The sequence below is a fragment of the Atractosteus spatula genome, chromosome 9 (genome assembly GCF_055471065.1).
Source record: "Atractosteus spatula isolate fAtrSpa1 chromosome 9, fAtrSpa1.hap1, whole genome shotgun sequence".
Classification (NCBI taxonomy): domain Eukaryota; kingdom Metazoa; phylum Chordata; class Actinopteri; order Semionotiformes; family Lepisosteidae; genus Atractosteus; species Atractosteus spatula.
In genome coordinates this window covers 43339961-43362531 of record NC_142714.1, presented here as the reverse complement: position 1 = coordinate 43362531, position 22571 = coordinate 43339961, and the positions used below count along the sequence as shown (strand labels likewise).

Here is a 22571-nt window from a genome sequence, read left to right as displayed (position 1 = left end):
TTGATAAGTCCTCTGCCACCCCACCCCCTTCACAGCTTAAAACAATCTCTTTCATTAAACTGCTAATCTTATGTATGGCAGCTGCTATAAAGCATGAGATTCTTAGAGCATTGCTTTGTGCAATGTTCATACAATCTATCCCACTACAGGTACACAAGAAATCTATTCAGAAAAGCAAAAGGAATTTTGCAACTTAAAAGGTGTAAAACTATCCCAATTTAAATTAACAAAAAACAGCTATGAAATTGATCACTGAAAAACCTTTACAGCAGTTTTAACAAACAGAACTGTAGCCAATGGACTACTTTGCAAGTTAGAAGTTATGATTCTACCTAATGACACCTAAAATGGTTCAAATACCCCAATAAAAACTTCATGCAACAAGGTTTCAGCTTTTGCATCAGCTTTATGACTCCAAGCCTTAATTTATTTTTCGACAATGAAAGCGGTCTTTTAACTTGCAACAATGATGTAAAGTGGCTTGTTGTACCTTTATTCAAAAGTGAGCGCTAAGCAATTTAAAACATTCATGATTTAAAACTGTGATGACGATTTTCATAAATGAAAATTTAAGTGTTCGATAAATCCTCTGCCACTCCACCCCCTTCATAGTTTAAAAAAATCTCTCCCACAGAACTGAATTAATAGACCTGATGCAAGCTTTAATGTTTGGATTAATACAGAAAAAAGGTAAAAGCTAATTATCTCTTCAAATGGACAACTTGGTCAGACAAGAAAGCAATTAATGTGTCAAGGTGTTATTTTGTCTGCAGCAAAAACAAATGCCAAAAAGGGCCAATAGTAAGAAAGCAAGCAAATGTTCTTAAATATGGATTTTAGACTTACCAACTGTAGGGAGGAATTTGCTATTGTTGTTGTTCCCTTCTTAAAACACAATTACCACAAATATGCCTTAGTTTAACTTGGAAAATATTTTATGCATGTGGTTAAAACGTGGTGTACAGAAAATGTGAAGACTTTACAGAGAATTAAATATCAATTTTAGGATTACAAGATTTTATATTATATGGAACTCTCATTTTAAATCAATTTTACATTCAAGACAAATATAAACTTAGGTTTAAGCAGGGCAGACCACACTTCCCTTCTGACAGCTACAGCCTCCAACTCCACCTGGAGGATTCCCAGATGCTCCCAGGCCATCTACAATATATAATCCCTCCAGCATGTTGTGTCTTCCATAACCAGTACAAGTCCAGCAGATGGTGCACTGGGGGAGTTCTCACCAACTGCCTGAACCACCTCTTGATCCAGAGGAGCAGCGACTCTACTCCCAGATCACAGTTCTCTTCTCCACCTCATGGAGAACAAGCCCAGCAGCCCAAATGGCAAAACCTTACTTCCACTTGCACCTGCAATCTACTTTTTTTGGTCACTACCCAAAGCTAATGACTACAGGTGAGGACGGGGACATAGATCGAATGGAAAAATGAGAACTTTGTCCAAAAACTTAGCTCCCACCTCCCCGCAGCAGATCGGTACAGTGTCCACATTACTGTAGCCACTGCACCAATCCGTCAATCTTGCATTCCCCTATACCCTGACTTATGAACTACACCTGATGGTATTTAAATTCCTCCACCTGGGACTGGTGGTGCCCCTTCTGGAGTAAGCAAGCCACTCTTTTTGCGAGACAACCATGTCCTCCAATTTTGTGGTGCTGACCCTCATTCCAACGGTGAAACACACGGCTGCAAACCTCTCCAGTGAACACTAGACATGACAGTCGGAAGAGGCAAACAGGACACAAACAACTGTTGCAACCCTCAGATCCCCAAACCTTGACATCCTGTCCATGAAAATCACAAAACAGGACAGGAGACAAGATGAGGCCTAAGCGGAGTCCAACTCCCACTTCGAATGGGCTTGACTTAATACTGAGAATGCAGGTACAACCCTTGTCCCGCAAATACAGGGACTGGATGGCACATAGCACTAGCCCAGGCAACCCATACTCCCACAAGATTCCCCAGGGTACACGGGAGTATAACTAACTTTATATTAGTTTTAACAGAGCTAATATAAAGTTAAACTTTTTAATTAGATGCTATGAATTTGAAGATTAAAGAGGGAATGACTGAAAGGAATAACATTTGCTGGTCATTATGGTACTTGAGATTATCACACAACTGCAGAAGGTTTACTTTTATTCAAAAAGTTACTGTCTCCAGACAAATACAAATCAGAAACAGTACAGTGGACGACAGAAGATGGGGGGGACAACAGGTTAAGGTAAATATATTTATATATATAAAACATTTTAAGCTGGTTGAAAACATACAGCTTTAAAGAACTGCTCACACAAAGAAACACACCTTTGAAAATAGAAAAAAATCAGCTTGCACTTAAATTTATATATACAGTCCTTTCAGCAGTTCTGTTAATGCAGTGGTGTGAAAAAAACACTAGGCAGTATTCTTCAAAGCATAAGAGTATTTACTTACGTAAAAATTACGTAAAACAAACATATGCTGTGTCAATAGCATTTCTAATCTTTTTCTGTCAATATAACACTAGTCAATTTCTATGGTTTTTGGCTACCACAGCCCCATAATTAAACCTTTAAACATAACTAGTTTTATTTACTTACATGGAAGATTTCGGCAAGAGAAAACAGGGAGTTTTGTATTGCAAGCATATTAAGGCATGGAATGATTATAAAGAATATACCTCAATAAACAAGACATTTAACAAAAATGTACATTTTGTACTATAAGTTAATGTTATACTTAAGCTGTGTCTAGCTGCCCAAGCATTGCAGAATAATGTTCATGTCCAAATAGGTTTTTTAAAGATTTTTATGTTACAGATTTTTTATTTAAGGATTTGTGAAAGGACATTTAAAATTTAAAAACTTAAAGCTGAACTTTACAGAATACCATGATGGATAGTTTCATGAATCTGTTATCCAAACTAATTTACATATATAGGAAAACAAAAAAGGTATTGAAACCTGAAGACTTTGCAAAGACAAAGAAAAACAATATAAAATACAAATTTAAAAATCTTTTTTATGCATGAATACACATGCATTCATTTTTAAACATTTTAATATATTTCTGAAACCTTATAATTTTAGGTTGGAATTTAAAAGTAAGAAAAACTAAACAAACTGCGCGATTATAAAATCAGCACCAATTTATATATATATAACTTTATTTAAAATTTAGATACCTATTCCCACACTCTAATAAGCTGTATAATTGTGTTTTGAGAAAATTATTTTCAGCAAACATACTATACCCAAGCTCTTTTTTATTAGAGACAATACAGTGGCACTACTGGAAAGATTTGCACTTTCTTCCTTAATATTAGTCTCTCAAAAGGACAGGCAAACAGTTTAAATCTTTGGGTAAGCTTAATGACTGCTTAAATATAGTCATCATCATTAGTTTCCAGCACTGCATTGATACCTCAGAAGAGTAACAGGGATTTACTTCTTTATGTCTCATTAGTCATAATCTGCTCCAAGATCACATGGCATTGGAACCTTTTTTTATTTTTACGATACAGCAAAAAGAAAAAACAAGGAATCAAGAGGACAGGTTCCATCATCACACATCATAAATGTCAAAAAACAAAAAAATGTATACTCATTGTATTCAGAAACAACCTGCTTATAAATTACTAATTTACATCTGATTACGTTCTATTACAAAAGGGCTATACATTAGACAAAGTCTACTTTAAGTTATAAAAAAATTCACCCCAGTTTTAAAAATACTGTAATCTGATTTAGAATTCTGATAGCTCCCTGCACAGGGTTTCAATGCTGAAAATGCCTCCCTGTAAATTGAAAACATTCATTCTTCTATTGAAATCAATATAACTGAAGTCTAAAAATCCCAAATCCTTCCTAATTTGTCAGTCGCTGTTTAACTAAAAACTGGAAAGCTTACCCAATGATTGCAAACGTTTTAGTAGTTTTAACAAGTCACCTCAGCAGGCAAACAATGTTGCCTCTCAATGCACTTAGTCCAATGAGCATGTCCAATAAAGATTCTCCACAGAGGAGAAAAAACATCTGTACAGCATCAAGAGGTTTACTGTAACAACAGAAATTGTCTTTCTCCTTAGCAAATCTTCCACAAAATCTGCTTAGAACATTGATACTCCAAGGACCTAAAAATAAAAGAAAACGAGAAGTTGAACACACGATGGAGCACAGTTCATTCATATGCAATTTAATTCAAGTATTCAAGTATTAATTTTCGGGATGTTCAAGTTCAATATCTGTTGGGACTTTTAAAACATACATGATTTCAGTATATTCTTCGCATGTTTAAATGTGAAAAACTTGGTAATCAACTGAAAAACATCTAACCTTTTGATCCAATCATTTTTAAACGCCTCATGTACAATCTATTTTCACCTTCAGCAGCTGCTTATTGCCATCTTGTGGTAAAATAGAAAATAATCCCATATGCACAGAAAACTAGACATTACCAAGAAGATTTTATCATACTTGAAATGTGCAAAAACTTCGACAGAGGTTCAATCTTAGCTGCACAATGCACCTTATAAGGCTTAACTACAAACACTTTATATATATATACTTAATATAAACATTTACACAAATTTTTTTTAAAGAAATGGTTAAATCATTACAGAATCATCCATGATAGAAGCAGGATCAAAGAAGTCCGGTTTCAGTTCTGATCTTTCTCTGCGATTCTTAGATGGCGGCTGAAAAAAAAGGTTTAATAAAACAAAGTTGTTGATAAAGAAATTAACAACTCAGCACATCAAAATTTAACATCTACTATTTGTGATAGAAAAAATAATTTAATGATTTCACTCTGTCCCCTAATTTGATGAGCTATAAAACAGTGGCCTGTTTGTACACAAAGCTACACTTCTTAGAATCCTGAACAGAACATTTCATTTCCTGTTATATATAAGAGTTATCTATAGTATGAGTTGTGGATAGTAAGTATGCCACCTTGTGGTGGTATGGCAATATAAATCTAAATTATTTTAAAGAAGATTTACAAGATGAATGTTAAATATGTAAAAATGACAGACAGTACCAAAGCATGTAATTCAGTTCTGTAATGTACTTTTATAAAAAGCACATTCTAACAAAAAGTGAAATGTTTTCTTACCAGATCAATATCCATGGTGTCAAAATCCATGCCTTCATTGAGATCTTCAATGCGTCCTTCAGATGACATCATTACATCTTCTACAATTGGCTCTTCATCATCTTCCATAAGACCTGTACCACGCCGGCTGGAGTAAGTTAAAAAATAATGAGGTGAGGGATTTTTGTTAACTAGTTTGGTATATACTGTAAAAATTATTTGTGCATTTTCATACCAAGTTTAGTAACTACTAATTATTTTTAGTAGTTATTAAAGCTACATTACTTTCATTGACACAATATATAACCAATATAACCCTTTAGGTGTGAACCCCACAACATAATCTAAGACTGACAAATTACATACTGTTCAACACTAAACACTAAACTAAAGGAAATCAAGAGTGAGTATTGTTTAATATACATGGCTCAACACTTAAAGATTTCTAAATTGTTTTAACAGAAACATCAGAATTTTTTTCACTTTCTATTTTGCACTTTGAAGTCACCATTACATTTCCTTACATTGCATGCTGTAAATTGCTTCTCAGTTTGGCGTAATTCATTGCTCTTTCTTGCTGCTGCCGGACTTCTTCTTGTTGTCTCTGAGCCAACATCCAAGTTACCTGGGTACTGAACAATACAGTACAGTTATATATTTGTAATCCCTTGAAAATGCTATCATTATTTGCAGAATTTTATGTGCCATGACCAGGGCTTGCAGAAGTGTCAGTTTCCAAAATGTCTTGAAAATTGAAAGGAAGAAAGGGAGAAGGGGAGACCGAAAGAAAACCCTGTTCTCCCCCTCTTGATACTTTCTCTGATATTTTTGGTCGAGTCTGGAACCAAGTTGTATCATATTTTCATAAACTATCAAGTAGAGGCTACAAGTGTAGCTTCATGATTTGACATTTCATAAGTATTCACAAGAAAAACAAGTGACTAAATTGGTATATAAAATTGCTTTATCATATAAGCCTCAAAATACAACTTTTATTTAAACAGAACTTTGTAATCATATGCTTTGATCTAACTGAACCAACTTCCCCATAATTAATCATGTACATACTTGTAGTCCATTGGTGTTTGATGATGCTGTTGCTGAGGTTGCTGCTGTTGTTGCTGTTGCTGATCAGGTGGTAAAGAGTAGACTCCCATGTAGCTTTCTTCTGGTCGTAACCTCTTGGGGTCTCTCATGACAGTAGATGTGAGGTGAGGCGAGGGCATCATAACTGGTGTCTGCATTGTCTGTTCCCTGTTCATCCACATGCCATCACTGCTGCTGCTTTCTTCAGCTATAAACAATTAAATGTTATAACTAATTAATTTGGAGATGTGAATTCGAACATTAAATGTAACAGATAATGACATATCGGCTTGTTTGCATTTACATGTCTTATACAGATATTTTCCTTACCTTCCGTTAGTTTCCGTTTCCCAGTTGCAGGTTTCGCCTTTTTACTCCTCATAGTTGAACCTCGACTGCTTATTCCGCTTATAACAGACATGGTATCATCGTCTCCTCCAGCGAGCAAAGAATTTCTGTACGAGATCAGTGGAAGCCAGCAGTCCTCTCTTCGCAGAGCCATCTGAAATGTCATGAACTTCTCCAGGTAAACATATCTGTGGAAGGAGCAAAAACATATCAAAAGAACAATTCTGATTAGGCAAGTGCAACAAAATGGAAACAATGCAGACATTTCTTCTTGATAACTGCCACTGCACATTGGATAGTTTATCTGTTGAAACCATTATGCCAAATTTTAATGTCACATACTACACAATTTTCAGATGACTTAAAATTTAATACATAGTTGTCACACAAGTGGCAAAGGGACAAAAAAAGATTAAGCACTGAGAAGAAAAAAGTTTGTAGATTTTTTCACTATAACTTCAAGAAACCATATGAACTATCCTTGAAATGTTTTTTTTTCTTAAAGAACAGATCAGGTTAAGCATTATTTTCACATTATAAATCTGAATTGAGACTTACACTGTCCTTTTGTCCTGTCGAAGCAGTTTGGAGGAAAACTCACTTAAGATATCCAGGAAGGCTAGATTAACTGGGGGATTTCCTTCTCCATGAGGACTGGGCTCTTTAAATGCGAACTCAATGCCATCTCTGAAAATAATCAGATTTCTCATGTTTTAAGTGTTTGATGAACACGAAAACCAAAAATAAAACTTAAAATCAATACTCCAAGACAAAAGGCTGGGCATCTTAATTTCATAAAGCAATGTGAAAATGCAAATCTTCCATTTTTCATGTTTAAATCTAAACTTTAATTTCAGTGTGCAAAGCAAAATTAAAGAAAATGGAAAAAATGAAAAATGTTCAATTCATTTTACTTTTTGTGAAGAAAAAGAAAAGTAGCCTTTTGCAATCCATGTAATTATTCTAGTGACTTACTTGTGTAACATGGCAATAGCTTCCCTGGTTTTAAGCTGATCAAGCCCAAACGTTAATGAAAAACGCCGTGCCAGTTCTTTTATTCCACAAAAGGCTGAAGAAGATCGGTCAAAATTATACCCAAGTTCTGACAGCATCTCATTGAACAGCTAGGAAAGAATCAATTTTGTTATCAAAAACTGAACAGAACAGATTTCAAAAAACGTTTTAAAATGTTTTTAATTTTTGTAACTGTACATTGCAAGAACGATTATTTCCTCATATACACTGAAGTAGGTTTTAAATACCTGTACATTTTCTAACTGGAATGAAGATAATTTTATGTTCATAAAACTTAAGCTTAAAACTGAAAAGGTTTGCTCTTACCTGCTGTAAGCTCAATATGAGTGTTTTTGCACACTGGATCTTGTCTATTTGTCTTGTTTTGCTCATAGTTTCTTTGATGATATCCCCATAGTCATTGTAATACTATGAAAATAAAAATAACAATAATTAAAAAATCATGCAAATGACCACACAATAACAACAATAAGCGAATGTATTCCAGACCTACCCTCATGTATTGTTTGAATATGTCTGCTCCTGTATTTATTTCCACAACATTATAAATAATTAATTTACAGTAAGCTGCAAGGAGGTTTCGCCTTTTGTGCAAAGCTTCAATTTTTCCGGCTTCGTCATCTTGTTGTCCATCTGATTAAGAAAAAGAAGAGTCTTTCTTGAATCTCTAAATGAACAGAAGGAAACCAAAGGCTAACTGCCCCCACTCTGTAAACATTATTTGCATAAAATGTTAACTAAAGGTTAACTCTGTACACAGATCATCATCAGGGAGGAGTTTTAGCTATTCAGTTTTAGATATTCACCAGCTGTAATATTTATACAGCCATATGTCAACTTTATTTTCACCCAGATGTTTAAATTTGTAAAGAGACCAACTATATAAGTCTTAATTTAAATGGTACAATAAAACGTTTGAACAAGGAAACCCATTTCTTCCGCTTTTGGCTAGACAGGATTAAGGATTTCATTTATAATATAGGCCAATATGCTTTTACATGGCAATGTACATATCACAATTCACAAACTTAATATGTACAATAAACTATGTTTAGAAGCTTAGAAATGCTTAGAAGAACAATTAATTTTAATCTTCTAATCTTTCATGATCATTATGTTGATAACACAAACCATGTTAATATATTCAATATACTTTAGAGCCCTCTTACCTGCACTGTTGCTGTCATCATCTTGATCAATAAATACATGATCCAGAATGAAGTTAAGTAGTTCAGACTGCAGAGAAGAATCTGGGGTGTAAACTAAAGGCTCAAGCATGTCACGCCCTCCTGATACAATCTGATGACTAAATATCATCAGGACATCACAAAGGATAGTGAAAGCCTAGAGATCAAAGGGAACCCAATTACTAAGGATGACCTGATCATCAAAAGGCATTCAGGCATACACAGTTATCCAGAATAGATATTGACAAGAGATTTGAAATACCACGAAAAGTCACTGTTGATTTGGTTTTTCAAGCCATGGCACTGTAAACATTAAGTATTACAAGATTCTTTGAAAATTGACAATCCTACACCAGTGTTTTTTCATTCATTGGCACACTTGTATGCATTTTAAAATTTTGTGACATACCACCTCACTTCCTACACATACATGTCTCTAGCCCAAGAACATTATTAAAAATGTATTGCCACCATATCAAAGCAGGAACTGTTAACAATAAAACAATTCTTGCTAAGGCAGTGTTTTTATTTCCATCAAAACAAAAAAAATGAACTTCGTATCACACACGACACCCACGTGTGCAGTCTTGAGCCTGATCACGATCCCTGACTTGTGTGTATAGTCTGAAGGGCAACAACATTTTGGTTATGCCACAAAACTAATATAATAAACAATATTACATTTCTTAAGTTTGATTTTTCTCATTAGGGACTTTTCCAAAATTCTTTAGCACTAACATTAACTACAGCACCCAACACAGTAATATGACACTCATTTATTCAAAATGACATTAATTTATTCATGATCTTATCTATCACAAAAATAAAGTACACAAAATTTTAAAAAACAAGTACTATATAAAATTACAGACCTGTTCTTTAACGGCTGTATTTACATTTGTTAGGTAACGCTGGCACATCAGACAAAAAGCCCTCATCTGTTTCCTCAGGTTCACCATATCCTCCTGCAGGAAGACGAGAAAATACACTTCACATTAACCACATTACTGTTACAAGAACACTCAAACCTAAAAGGTGACTTTCCACATATTATACACATTGGTATAAAAAGCATATAAGAATTCATGCTAAAACAATCAATAGATCCTACTTGTCAAAACTTTCAATACATTCTGATCAAACTACCTTGATAAAATTGTATGAAGCTCTATTTACCATCACTCTGTTAACCTTGTGTAAAGGATGGTTTACACCCTACAGTAACAAAAACAGTACAAAATCTACAGTAATAACAACAAACCCTTCCACATTAAGGGAAAAACAATTTTACACTGATACAATATTTTAACTCCAATAAAAAAGCATACCTTTGTAGAACTGCCTTCTGAAACCTTGGCAAGACGCCACAGTATCACGTAGTGTGTGCACTGCAGTGCGTGAATGACAATCTGAAAAAAAAACATGCAAGTTTCTCATAGAGAAAAGTCCTTTGTGGATGAAAACATTAGAAATTGACCATAAATACCTGTTCTGGCATGTCCCCGTTCTCAATCCCAGTATTAAGTAACTTGTAGGTGCTACTAAATAAGTCCCACCGGGAGAGGTCATGTGCACTAGTAGAGACAGAAAAAAAAATTAGAACATGCAACAAAAAGCACTGTCAAGAAAAATATATGCTGAAGATTTTATATTCAAAACTAAAAAATGTTTAAAGTTAAAAAAATAAATCTATGGAGCTCTCAGCTGACTGAACCAGTAAAGGCTGGAAGTTGGATCGAGCTCTACAATGGAGACATTGTGGGTTTTAGTCTGGGTCATATAAGCCATCTATGACTAGAATTATCCAAATGGCAGTACACAACTGGCTATGTGTCAGCAGGGTAGAGAAAACTAGTGTTAGTCAACCAGGCCTATTGCAGCAGAACAGCAACTGTGTAAAGTATAACTTTAAGCAGGAGAAGGGCTTCTTACTTATGGAAAGCTGTGATCCTCTTTAGTGTGGATAAGACCTGATAAGCATCATCCTCATCTGGCTCTTCTCCCTGTGAAACAGAGTAACAATATCAAAAACACAGATTAGTATTAAATTGTCCATCTTCAGCTATATCTGGGTTTAAAATGTGTAAGTAATTGGAGAGTTATACAAACCTCCTGCAAAAAGTCCTCTAGTAGTCTGTTGAACTTGTCCACCAGCTCATCTAATAATTGGCTCCTTGCTATATCCACCCTATTAAATATTGTGAACTCTTCATTGCAGAGGGCATGGTAGGTCTTAGAGCAAGCCTCTAAAACATCAGTGTCTGTGTGTTTCTCCACAATCTCCCTTATTTGCCGTAACAAACAATCCAGGTGCTGTGAATAAAGATGCATTTTATTTTAAAGATTACTTAAAATATAACATATTACTAATCAAAAAAAGTTTATTATAGGACATATTATGAAGAAAAAACATTTTAATTACACATTTTAGTCCTCACCTTTTCTAACCGACCTGTTGTGTATATTTCTAGGTCAAAAAATTGTGGAAGCTGCAAAAGATTGGTCACCTTTTCAGCATCTACAGAGTACTAGGAGAAAAAAAACAAAACAAAGCTTATACTTCTACCAGCAGAACTTTTTACTTTTTGAGGCATAAAAATGAGATAATCCACCGTGCATATTATATAAAATATCTGACGTCCTAAATTTTAAAGTCACTGATCACAACCAATGTTACCTCTTGAATCAAAACAGTAAAGGAACATTAACATGAGTAAATTTTCAGTTTAATTTAAGAAAAAGTTGCATTAATTTTGGTAAATGACTCAGATGTTCACCTTCAAATATAAATATATATTTGGTCAAAGACAAACATACATCGAAAGTGACTAACATGAAAACCTCTGGCATTCTGAATTGTCAAATAAAATTAATTAAGGGGACATTTAAAATGTGATCACTGATGTTCTTTACAATATTCAAATTTAAGTTAATTAAATCAATTGTTGAACTGGTTTTTAGCAGAATCTACTATTATGACATTATCAAAAATGACAAATGATAAAAAAGAAACATCCTCAAAATGAATGTGAACTAAAATACCTTGGCTAGCAACTGAGGCAATGATACAGCAAACAGCTCAGTGATTCTCGTCCGGTCGTCGAGCTGGGTTTTTTTTTCCTTTGCTGTAAGTACCTGTTAAAAAAAGTACAAAGTTTTTACATTTCACTGTAGAATCAAATTCTAAAAACACAATAAGAGAAGTGCCCTTCTCAAATACATTCATACCTTAAAGATTTTGGATCTACAGTAGCTCAGAAAATTTGAATAAACTCATTTTGGTAGATACATTTTCAATTGAACAATTTATTCCCTTACCACGGGATCACCATTGCATAGTCTCTTTAAAAAAATAGGAGCACATCAGAAAGAGACATTCTCTTAAATATTGATAATATCCATGGGATTTATCCCCTCAAAGAACAAAATTAAGCTATGGAGACCCCCCTTTGAGCTCCAAAATTACGGATTAGAACCCAATTACTGTATCTCACTCCTGAACCTTCTGTCTGGAGTACTGCTTACCCTTTTCCCTGTTCCTCTGCCTACTGGAGGGTGGCATTCTGCCGCCTGCCGTATGGTGCAGAGCATAATTTCAATCAGTGCAGTCTCCTGGCGGTCTGTCAAAGCTAAAAACAAAAATCATAGCTTATGCAAACAAACTTTCAATATATACATGACACACTCAACAGATACCTGAAAAAAGGCGACAAAATTACATTTTCATTATATATTAATAAGTATCTTAATATCAATTGAGCACAGGAGTATAAACTCAATTTAACCCATGTAAATTTTAATCAAGTACAGTGGTGTATCGGCAAATGCAAATGTCAGAATATGTCCAGAAAAAAGACTATTGAAAAAAGTAACCTATGATACAATATGCCATAAAACATTCACATTACTGAAGTCATATACATATATAAGCAGAGTAGCCCTTTACCTTCCTCGCCTGGAAGTGGCTCTTCCAGCAGAAGGCTGATCATGCACTCCCAGTCCTTCAGCACATCAGAAGCACAATCCCACATGCTGTCCACGAGGTAAGCTGCATGCTCATGAAGCTAAAATGATTACATACATTACTACACTAATCATCCTAAACCTCGATGTTTAATCTTTTTACATAGTGCTGTAGTGTTTGAACATTGTTGGGAAATCCAGATCTTGTAAATACAGTTTAATTATCAGATTTATTGGTTGATTAGGCTCACTTCTTAATTTTTTTACCGCAAGTATTCTGCTGTATGGTTACTAACCAACAAACACTTCTGAAAATCATCCTTGATTAAGTTGATCATGTTTTCCCTATTAAGAGCATACACTGCAGTCTGGCTTTGATGACTGAGGAAGTGCCCTTCTGTGAGGCTTGCTGGAAAACCTGGGATATACCTGAACCCTCAACAGTCAGCATTAAGCAACTTTAAATTGCCAAACTCAATAAAAACATGTTGCCCTTGTATTAATGACGTGAGCAGATTTAAGGGCTGTGTGCAAACAATGTATTGCTTAAGACGGTGTCAAGTGTTTAAGAAGGTTGTAATAATGACTTCACAAAAATGCTCAAATTAAATCAAAACTATAATAGTAAACACTGGACATACAGTGCCTTGCATAAGTATTCAGTCCATTACTTTATATCTACAACTTACTGAACACTTTCAAAGCAGTAAACAGACAAAGAAAAACAGGAAGCCCTGATTGCTTAAGTATTCGAAAAATTATGTTTATGCAACATTGAAGAAGAAGTGTTGTAATGCCATTGCAGATGACCTGCACTATAACTGCATCACAGCACTATACCCTGTACACATCTCTACTGTAGCTATAGGCTCCATCACTGCATACGTCCCATATTTAGGAATAATTAGATGTGGATTTGGTGAAGAAAATATTTTTAGAATCGGATTCACTTACTACCGGAACTACCGCAAAAAGAAACGATTGACGTGAATGATGAAAAGTTCACAATGACGGGAGTGAATTTTATGGAGATTGAGCTCCTTCAATATGGAGCGTGCAGTTTAAATTTAATCTTGAGCTTGACATTGGGAAGCATTATGATGTGGGACATGACCTTAGAGCAATAATCATTACAGTCAGCCAACCCTGCTGCTGCATAAGTCACCTTTCTGCCTGTCAGTTCGTGCCACTTTCCTGACCTGCCTCATTTCCAGTCATTCACCCCAGTCCCTTCCACCACAGCAGAGGCTATTTTCTCAAACCCCTATATCCATACAGTTCCTAACCTAGATACTCACTGTTATTAACTGTTATCATCTGATATTTTTGATAATATTTGAAAAAATATTTTCCTTAACTGTGTTGATATGGTCCCCATGGCATTGTAGAATGTTAAGAGTTTCGGAAACTAAATTTGCCCATGGGAGTTAGTCTGTTAAACACATTTAACACATTGCCTCTGAATACTGACTTTTGCTTTCTTGGATACATTTTTAATGGTTTATAACGATATTCATCTTCTAGAGGTTTTTAATTCATTAATATGCAACAGTATGCTTACTAACTGCTATTGATATAATCTCACTAAAAACTATTATAATTCAAACACTAAAATGTAATCTTACCTCACTTTCCAAAAAGAAAAATACAGTTGTTTTCACAAGATTAGCATTTGGACTTTGCCTTCCCCTTCTCTTGGGCATTCCATCATCTTCTGTATCCCGGTGACTGAAGAGTCTTGAGATAAAAAAACAGTTGCATTTTAAGTTTAACAATTGATCGTGGATCCTAAAATCTGTTAACATCCACGAACTATTGGACGTATCTTCTTTGAGCCTAATACATACTGAAAGTACATGTACCAAAGGTACAAATAATAGGTTTATTCCATGCTGAAAAGAGAAGAAGAAAACAACATATACTCGGAAATGTTTTTTTCAGAAACAAAAACCCGGCACAAAAAAGGCTTTCAGACAACTACGGCACACAGAGGTGCTACTTGAATATGCCAGTTATCTGATGTTATTTTATGGTTCACTGTTTGACTGTACATAACAAAACTTTAAGAAATTTGTCTCTAACTATGAGAAATGACACCTATATAGAAACTGGAGTAACTTCTTTCTGCTCCTAGATGTCATAGCAGATCACTGAAGAACGGACAATAAAATCCTGCATCAACCTCGTCCCCTTTTCTCCTTTTTCTGGACAAATATGTCCAAATTTGGCATAACTTACAACAAAACATTATTTCTGTCATGAAGGACGCCAACATACTCAGTGATAAAAGTTAAAATCTGATGCCTATACAACAAAATCACAATGATATTAAATATTCAAAATTCAAAAGATGTTTTGTTTACAGATTTAAGAAGTACATAGCAAATGCTGAATGTCTATCAGTTTTTTTGTTAGCAGGTTTCATCACACTATCTACTTCAGTCTTGCATATTGCAGCTAAAGATTTTACACGTACAACGGGACATTACCTGCTTAGTGAAACATGCTCAACACTCCTAACTAAATGTTTAAATGTCCTACTCCCCTTTAACCATTTTCCCTTAATTTAGGTGCACTGTCAAAGTAAGTGGGTAAGGACTTGGAAGTCTTCAAAACTACTTGAGGTTTTCTCATTTAAATTGCAAACATTTAAGTGCTGTGGATGTAATTGGGTCAGATGGCAGAGATTTCAGAAGTCTGCACCTCAATTATCTTAAGCTTCATATGGATAATTAAATTATCTTGTTAAGCTGAATAGCATTGTACATGATTTACAAATTGTTGGGCATTACCAAAACCACACTTTAAAGCTTATAGCAATTGAAATAAAACTAAATGGTCTTTATTACAGCTTCTCTGCAAATTGCTTTAAAAAAATTAAATTTAGAAATAAGGCTGTTAGAACACTGGTCCTTAATGTACATTCTTGTTACCAATTTATTTTCCTGATCCTTTGTGTATCATTCTACTCTGTAAAACTAAAATACATATTTTATATTATGAAAGGACCATTAAAGCTAATTTTACTATTACCATTCTGCAAGCACAGTATATTATAGTGTTGTATGTGAACATGCAAAACAGCATAAAATGGAAGAATAACACAAGCTTTAATATTTCACACTAAAAATAAAACTTTGATCAGATTTGTTCATTACCACAAAGACATCCACACAGCCTATACACTTTTGCACAGTGTACTTTCAACACGAAAGCACAAGTCCAAAATATTCTAAAGGGTCCAAAATATACCTAAAAATACAACTTTGAAGCAAAACTTGCTTTCAAATAAACATTCATCTGAAATTTTGCCACTGATGAATAGTTAATTTTGGGTTTACTCAATATGCCTACAAGAGCTACCTCGTATACTTCATGAATCCATACATGCTTAAGCTTTGTCCTCTGTGTGATTCAGTAAGTTGATAAATATTTTTTCTTCATAATTACACAAACAATATGTAAACAACTAAATTAAAGCAAAAACGACTTACTTTTTGTAAAGAAACTCTCCTGCTGCAACAGCTACTGGCCTATGAGCTGAATAAACTAAGTGATAAACACTTTCACAGTCTTCTGCAGTTAGAACTTCATCGCTACTACTGTAAAGAGAAAATAAATATTCATTTACAAGCTGCAAGACATTTTTTTAGGGTATAACACAAAACAACAGAATTCATGTTCAAATTTGTGAGCATCCCAACACGTTTTTCCTGAAAAAGAAAGAATGTGTTCCAAAAGGAGCACCTATCGTATGTGGTATCAGACCATTTAAAAAAAGAAATGAATGGAAAATAACATACAAATCTGCTTCCATTTTCAAATGAATAAAAGAATGAATGAATCGATAAGATTGTGACATCAATAACAATATTAACCCTAGTGCATCTAAAGATCAGATAGAACACTATTCCTTGATTTATACTGCAAAGTAAAACTTTGTACACTGGTCATCTGCAAACATGCAGCCAATACTGAATAAACATACTCACTGTAACACAAGGGTCAAAAGTTTTATTGCTTGTACTGCAACATCATACTCCTTGTCCAGTGTCATCGACACAATTCGATCCTATGCAAAGAAACAGAAATATTATAAAGGAATCATTTTTTTAATTCAGCATGCATTGACATGCTCTACATATACCAATGATTAACTCTCAATAAGGAAACAACCAAATGATCAAGATGGGTATAATGGCCTTCTTTTACTTGTACTCCTTGTTTTTTTGTAGGACACTTTGAATATTCAATAGTATAAAAACATTCTAGTAACACTAAAAACAATCAAAACATCACTTTCACTAAACAATTCTTTGCAGGTCATGGTGATGAGCAATGGACTTTTAATCATTTTGGCTTAATATAATCTGTTGGCATATATTCTTGCAAACTGAAAACATGACAAACCACAGAAATGTGTTCAGAAATGCTCACCTTGAAACGGCTTGTGAATAACTCAAGCTTGGCATTCAGTTCTCTGTTGTAATATAGGCCCTGAAGAGCCGTAAGACACTTGAGCCTCACTTCCCCTTGCTGAAACAATAAAACAATGATACAAATTGGATTAAATGCTCCTATATAAGTAAAAATTAAATTAACATAAAAAGCAGTGTTTATGTTCAGATTTTATGCAAAGGACAAAATGATGCATAATTTCAAAAAACATGAAAGTTACCATCTTACTGCAAGCCTAAGACCATATAGAGGAATGATTTTGTTAAAGGATATATATCTTCTTTGAGAATCTTACATGACCACTTGCCGGCAACTACATATGCTGCCTAATGGTTATGTTTTAGGACTGTGTGCTATGAACTGTTTCAGATGATAACATAAAAAACGGCAACATAAAAGTATTAACTCTGTGATACACATTAAGTAATTTGGAGAAATACTTTTATCTTTAATAATAATTTACCTTATCATGCATGGTCCACCCCACATATTTTAAATAGCTGTCATTGAGAAAGGCATCACTGTACATCTTCATCCAGACACCAATCTCTTCAATGCAGATTGCGCGAATTTCAGCTATTGAGTCCCTGTGAAAAGTTAGCAAAAAATAAGTTGGGAAAACTTACAAATAAAACAAAGACAAATGCAGAAAAAAGAATCTGTTTATTGTTCACGTGCAGCCCTAAGAGACAAATACATGTGGTATGACATTTTTGTAACACTTATGGTCTTAAACTTCAATAATCAAATAAATTCATTTGCAATCCAGGCTTTCAGTTTATTTCAGGTCTTTTGTGATTTATTTTCTTTAATCCTAACATTCTTGGAATTGGAAATATGTCTATACTATGCATATAAGAAACATATTACAGGAAAAACCCATATGGAGAAACAAAATCATACCGATATCTGTGAACAAAAACGCCTTTGAAGATTGCATTCATCATGTTTTCAATTTCATCCTGATTTTCTTGAAGCTGCAAGGAAATGTGAAAAACAAAATGCATTACAACTTGCAGTACAGGTCTGTCAACAAGAGAAAAGGAGCTGCACTCAATACATTACGTTGCATTTTTTAAGAAAATGAAGAAAAGGTGCAAATTAATTTAAAGTGATCCAATATATCCTTAAATAGGCAATTTTTGAAAAAGACTGATATACTGTAAAATTAAATGCACACAAAACCTTACGCTGCGTGAAGGCCTTCTGTATTAAATGCAAATAACCAGATGGTGACCCAGCAGGCACTTTAGTTATGTAACTCAGATGTTAATTACACTGCTAGCTAAACATAAATCCTTCACAGTGAGAAGTCCTTAAGTACAGTATTCAGATAATTCCAGACCATGGAAAAGCAACAGCTAGAGTCAAATATAAGATACTTTACAACTGATCCTTGCCATTTTGTAAATTGTGAACTTGAGTTTGTCAGCTTATGCCTAGGGTGTCAAACTAATTTACTATGGCATGCCAGATTTGATTTAAATGTACTTCAAACAGCATGCAATGCCATTAATTATCAAAATACTAGGCACAACCACTACACTATTATTTATAGTGCCTTCATTTTACTAAGCCATTTTTATTTAAATGAGGTCACTTCGCTTTGTAGCTGCTTCCCTGTGATAGCTCTCGCTTATTAGTCATATTTATTGTTGAACATCCTTCTTTATTTTTAACAGCAAAATCTCCACCCAATGCTTCAGAAATTACAAAAGTACAGAAGGAAAGCACTACGCTGGCTGTAAAACCTGGAAAAAAAGATCTAAAGGACTAAAAAAAGCAAGTGGTCGGAAGGCGTTTGCATTGCCTTGAACTTTGATGTCAAATTTAAGTCTTTCAAAACCCAACTTGTATTCTTACATTTCTTAAACATGGTGATTATCCGTAGCACGTCAGGTATTTAAGCAGTGGAGACTAAAGAAATGGAATTGTGGAGGGGATGGACTTTATAATTTCAAGCCACAAGAGTAACTCACCTTGACAACATTTTGAGAATTTGTAATCCATACGTTAACATTAAAACAACCATTTTCAGCGAAAAACATGGAAAAAAACTATGGAACAATCTTTGGATGCAAAGATGGCATGCCAACAATCTTTAAGTGAAAACATCTAGTTTTTCTTTCAACTTTACCTCTTTGCGCTTTTGTAGGAGCAGCTCCAGCCTATCATTCGCTCTCTTGCCTATCATTTTGTTTCGCTCAGCCTCGTACTGCCTCTGTGTGTTGTCCATGTTGATACTAAGATTCAGTGCCACATTCACCAAGGCGGTCATCAGCTTCATGGCTGTTGAGCAAACATTTATACGGTCACAAATTAAAACCTATATCCAATACAATTACCTAGTGTGGTTTATCCCACTGCAGAACATTAAGCCTATATATTGGTCTCCTGCATGTTTTCTACATGAATGAAAAGTTACTCCAATATTGATTTTTTAACTCTGCTGATAGTTTTCACCTCATAACTGTAGAACCTGGAAAGGATGACAACCAGCTGAATTGTTATATTTTAAATGCATTATATTGTTTGTGGTAAAGCACTACTATGCTTGGAATGTTCTGTATCGGTTTTGTAAAAATATTAAGTCTTTAAACAATCTGTCAAGATGGAAAAAAAAACATGTGATAAATGAATGTCTGCCCCAGTACTAAATGTTAAAAAAAGTTTTTTGAAAATCAAGCTAGTTACCTGCTAACGTGCTGGTATGTCTGAAAGCTCGAACCTGGGAGTCCGAAAGCCCAGTCAGAAGCGAGATTACTGTGTCCATCATGTATTCATCATATATGATGCTGTATTGACACTGTCGAACCAGTACCCCAATAAACTCACAAAAACTGGATTTAAATTTTTTCCACTGTGGACCAGCAATAGTTAATGGATAATCACCGCTGTCCTAAAATCAAGAGAGATAAGTATGGTTATTTCTGCATTGTAATTACTATGTCTAGTGCAAAATTCCTTCAAGAACAGTATTTCAAATAACAGTTTTAAAAATTTTAACTTATTTAAAAACATAAGCAAAAATATTGCTTATTACAATGATGATAAATATGAATTAACTGAAATTTTGTATTTATAAATCAAACCAAAAATAGAGCTTTTAGAAATTAAAATGGATTAGTACATAGCGAGCAAGCTGTTTTATAGTATAGTACTAATGGGATTAATAAATGAGTCAAGAGTTATATCCACTGAGGTAACTAAAAAAGTAAATTACTGGTAATAAATTATTAAAGCACCATAGAGGTGATTTTTGTTTTACGTATAACACTGAATATTAACTTTAACAACAATAGTAAAGCGCAAGCATAATTTCTTAATTACATTAATGGCACTGAGTGAATTGAGATAAAACGCCATTTTGTTAAAATATGCCGCACTTGTAGTTTTATAAAATACATGGTTTCATATGGTTATCTCAGCCTACATAAAGGATTATCAATACCGTAACAGGTAACCTGACTAAAACCGTACCTCATCAAACTCCTCAGTCATCTTCCTGATGATTTCTGAATTTTGCATGTGTCTGAACATTTCAGCAGTTACAACACCTGTAAGACAACAAAGATTACAGGACTAAAGGTGTATGTCTACTTTAACAGTGTTTTTGTGTTTGGCCCATTTAACTACATATATGTAATTCTTGTTAAAATATGAACCAGAACTATGAGGTGCCTGAACTGTAAACTAATCATACAGACTAGCTAAATCCACAACATTGCATAAAACGTTTTATTACTATATTTTTACTAACCAAATCGTGTTGAAATGGCAATACAGCTTCACCTACCTTTACAGCCTGAACATTGAATGAAAAAGTTGATTAAGTCCAGCAGTGCTGTGTCTCTGTCATGTTTGTAGGACTCTATCCAGTCATCAACTACAGACTGTGAACGCAAAAGCAATCAATATTTAAAATCATACGTTTACAAATTGTAAGCAACTATGCATTTATCTTTTATTTATGTAATTTTAAACCCTAGTTATCTAACATTTGAATATTAAATCAACATTTTCATTTGCATTTTCAAGGTTTCAAAATACCATATCAAGTACCACAGTAAACAGTAGTATGGTAAAGAACCATACCTCTTCTTTAGATGGGGAAAATACATGTTTACAGCTCTCAGAACAACGACATATAGATATGGTCATCTGATTATCATGTTAACTTTGTAATCTTCAGGGACAAACATTTCACAGGCAATATACCATATTATGTCTCACATGCTTAGCTTAAATATACCTATTTTACTTCTATGTATAATGATATGAATACTAACCTGCATGGCACACTTTCCCATTTTCACCACCTCAAAAAGCATCATGTTTTCCATTCCATTTTCCTGATGGTGTCCATTCATTCGGCTCAGGCCTCCCCCCTTTCCTCCATTTCCAGCCTTTCCCTTCTCTCCCGTGACCTTCTTGCCCTTCTTGACAGTCTGAAGTGCACATAAGAAAACATGAAATACAGGAAAAAACAACAATATAATCCAGACTAAAACTTTTTAACCCACTGTATGGAATAAGCACTACAGAATAAAAAAAAAACATTTTCTTACTTTTCCTTTGCCTGCCTTTGGATTCCTTCCATCGGGATCTTCGAAGTCCGTATCAGAAGAGAAATGCGTATCAGTTTCCCTTAAAAAAAACAGTATTTAATTTTGAAGATGAAACGGACACAGCTTACAGATACATGTTTTTGGTCACAAGTAGAATGATAAGTCTAACAGGCTCAACAAAGCAAAAAGACAGGCATTCACTTACTGTGGAAAATGAAACTCCGTTTGTATTTCTGGTGCTGCTATCATTTCTTTAACATCTTCTGTACCACGTCAACTTAGTAAGGACCTCCACCATTAACCAGTGAAGACCAGTCAGATCCAGAGATACCCTTGTTAGCTCTTGAAACTCCTAAAAAACAAAAAGCACAGATATAAAAAGTCTCCTTTAAAGGTAAATTGAACTGGGTGGTTACCATGTAAAGTCTTCGATCTCTTCATCAAGACATTGTGGAGAAGCAATAATAACAGACACAAAGAAGAGCATCAAGAATGATTCCATTTCTCAGGGCAATGTTGTACACGTACAGTTTGAGGGTGCTAAATAACTTCAGAACAAAGGAGGTTTCATTCAAGTACAAAAAACCTAAAGGATATAGACAGGTTTCGTTCAACCTAGTGTGTCAGTGAAACAAAAACAGGCACAGGGTCACAAAAACTGAAGCAGAATTCATTTAGGACAGACAACAATGAACAAAAAGGGGTGAAACAGAGATCTCACCTTGGTGTTTGAGGACCAAACTCTTTGCACCCTTAAGCAATGGCTAGAGGAAATTTTAGATTCACTTGGCTACTAAACTATCAAACAAGAAAAATGAGCA

General features: G+C 34.4%; 1 protein-coding gene across 1 annotated transcript in view; it reads right to left on the bottom strand.

Annotated features, from left to right (window-relative positions):
• Positions 1-2151: 2151 nt before the first annotated feature.
• Positions 2152-22571, bottom strand: part of stag2b (STAG2 cohesin complex component b) — a 40155-nt gene continuing 19735 nt past the window's right edge. Inside the window, exons 2-34 of the mRNA XM_088925603.1 lie at positions 21956-22102; positions 21751-21829; positions 21472-21630; positions 20979-21075; positions 20663-20739; positions 19877-20081; positions 19320-19471; positions 18086-18159; positions 17646-17769; positions 17162-17260; positions 16717-16796; positions 16219-16326; positions 14350-14461; positions 12708-12825; positions 12287-12390; positions 11804-11896; positions 11200-11289; positions 10871-11074; positions 10694-10764; positions 10248-10335; positions 10090-10170; positions 9634-9726; positions 8744-8918; positions 8068-8207; positions 7881-7982; positions 7515-7663; positions 7098-7226; positions 6522-6727; positions 6174-6399; positions 5630-5737; positions 5127-5253; positions 4630-4707; positions 2152-4143 (exon numbers count right to left, since the gene is read on the bottom strand). Of these exons, the coding sequence (XP_088781729.1) occupies positions 4120-4143; positions 4630-4707; positions 5127-5253; positions 5630-5737; positions 6174-6399; positions 6522-6727; positions 7098-7226; positions 7515-7663; positions 7881-7982; positions 8068-8207; positions 8744-8918; positions 9634-9726; positions 10090-10170; positions 10248-10335; positions 10694-10764; positions 10871-11074; positions 11200-11289; positions 11804-11896; positions 12287-12390; positions 12708-12825; positions 14350-14461; positions 16219-16326; positions 16717-16796; positions 17162-17260; positions 17646-17769; positions 18086-18159; positions 19320-19471; positions 19877-20081; positions 20663-20739; positions 20979-21075; positions 21472-21630; positions 21751-21829; positions 21956-21999 (3816 nt within the window). The 5' untranslated portion in view covers positions 22000-22102 and the 3' untranslated portion in view covers positions 2152-4119. The remainder of the gene's footprint in view (positions 4144-4629; positions 4708-5126; positions 5254-5629; positions 5738-6173; positions 6400-6521; positions 6728-7097; positions 7227-7514; positions 7664-7880; positions 7983-8067; positions 8208-8743; positions 8919-9633; positions 9727-10089; positions 10171-10247; positions 10336-10693; positions 10765-10870; positions 11075-11199; positions 11290-11803; positions 11897-12286; positions 12391-12707; positions 12826-14349; positions 14462-16218; positions 16327-16716; positions 16797-17161; positions 17261-17645; positions 17770-18085; positions 18160-19319; positions 19472-19876; positions 20082-20662; positions 20740-20978; positions 21076-21471; positions 21631-21750; positions 21830-21955; positions 22103-22571) is intronic.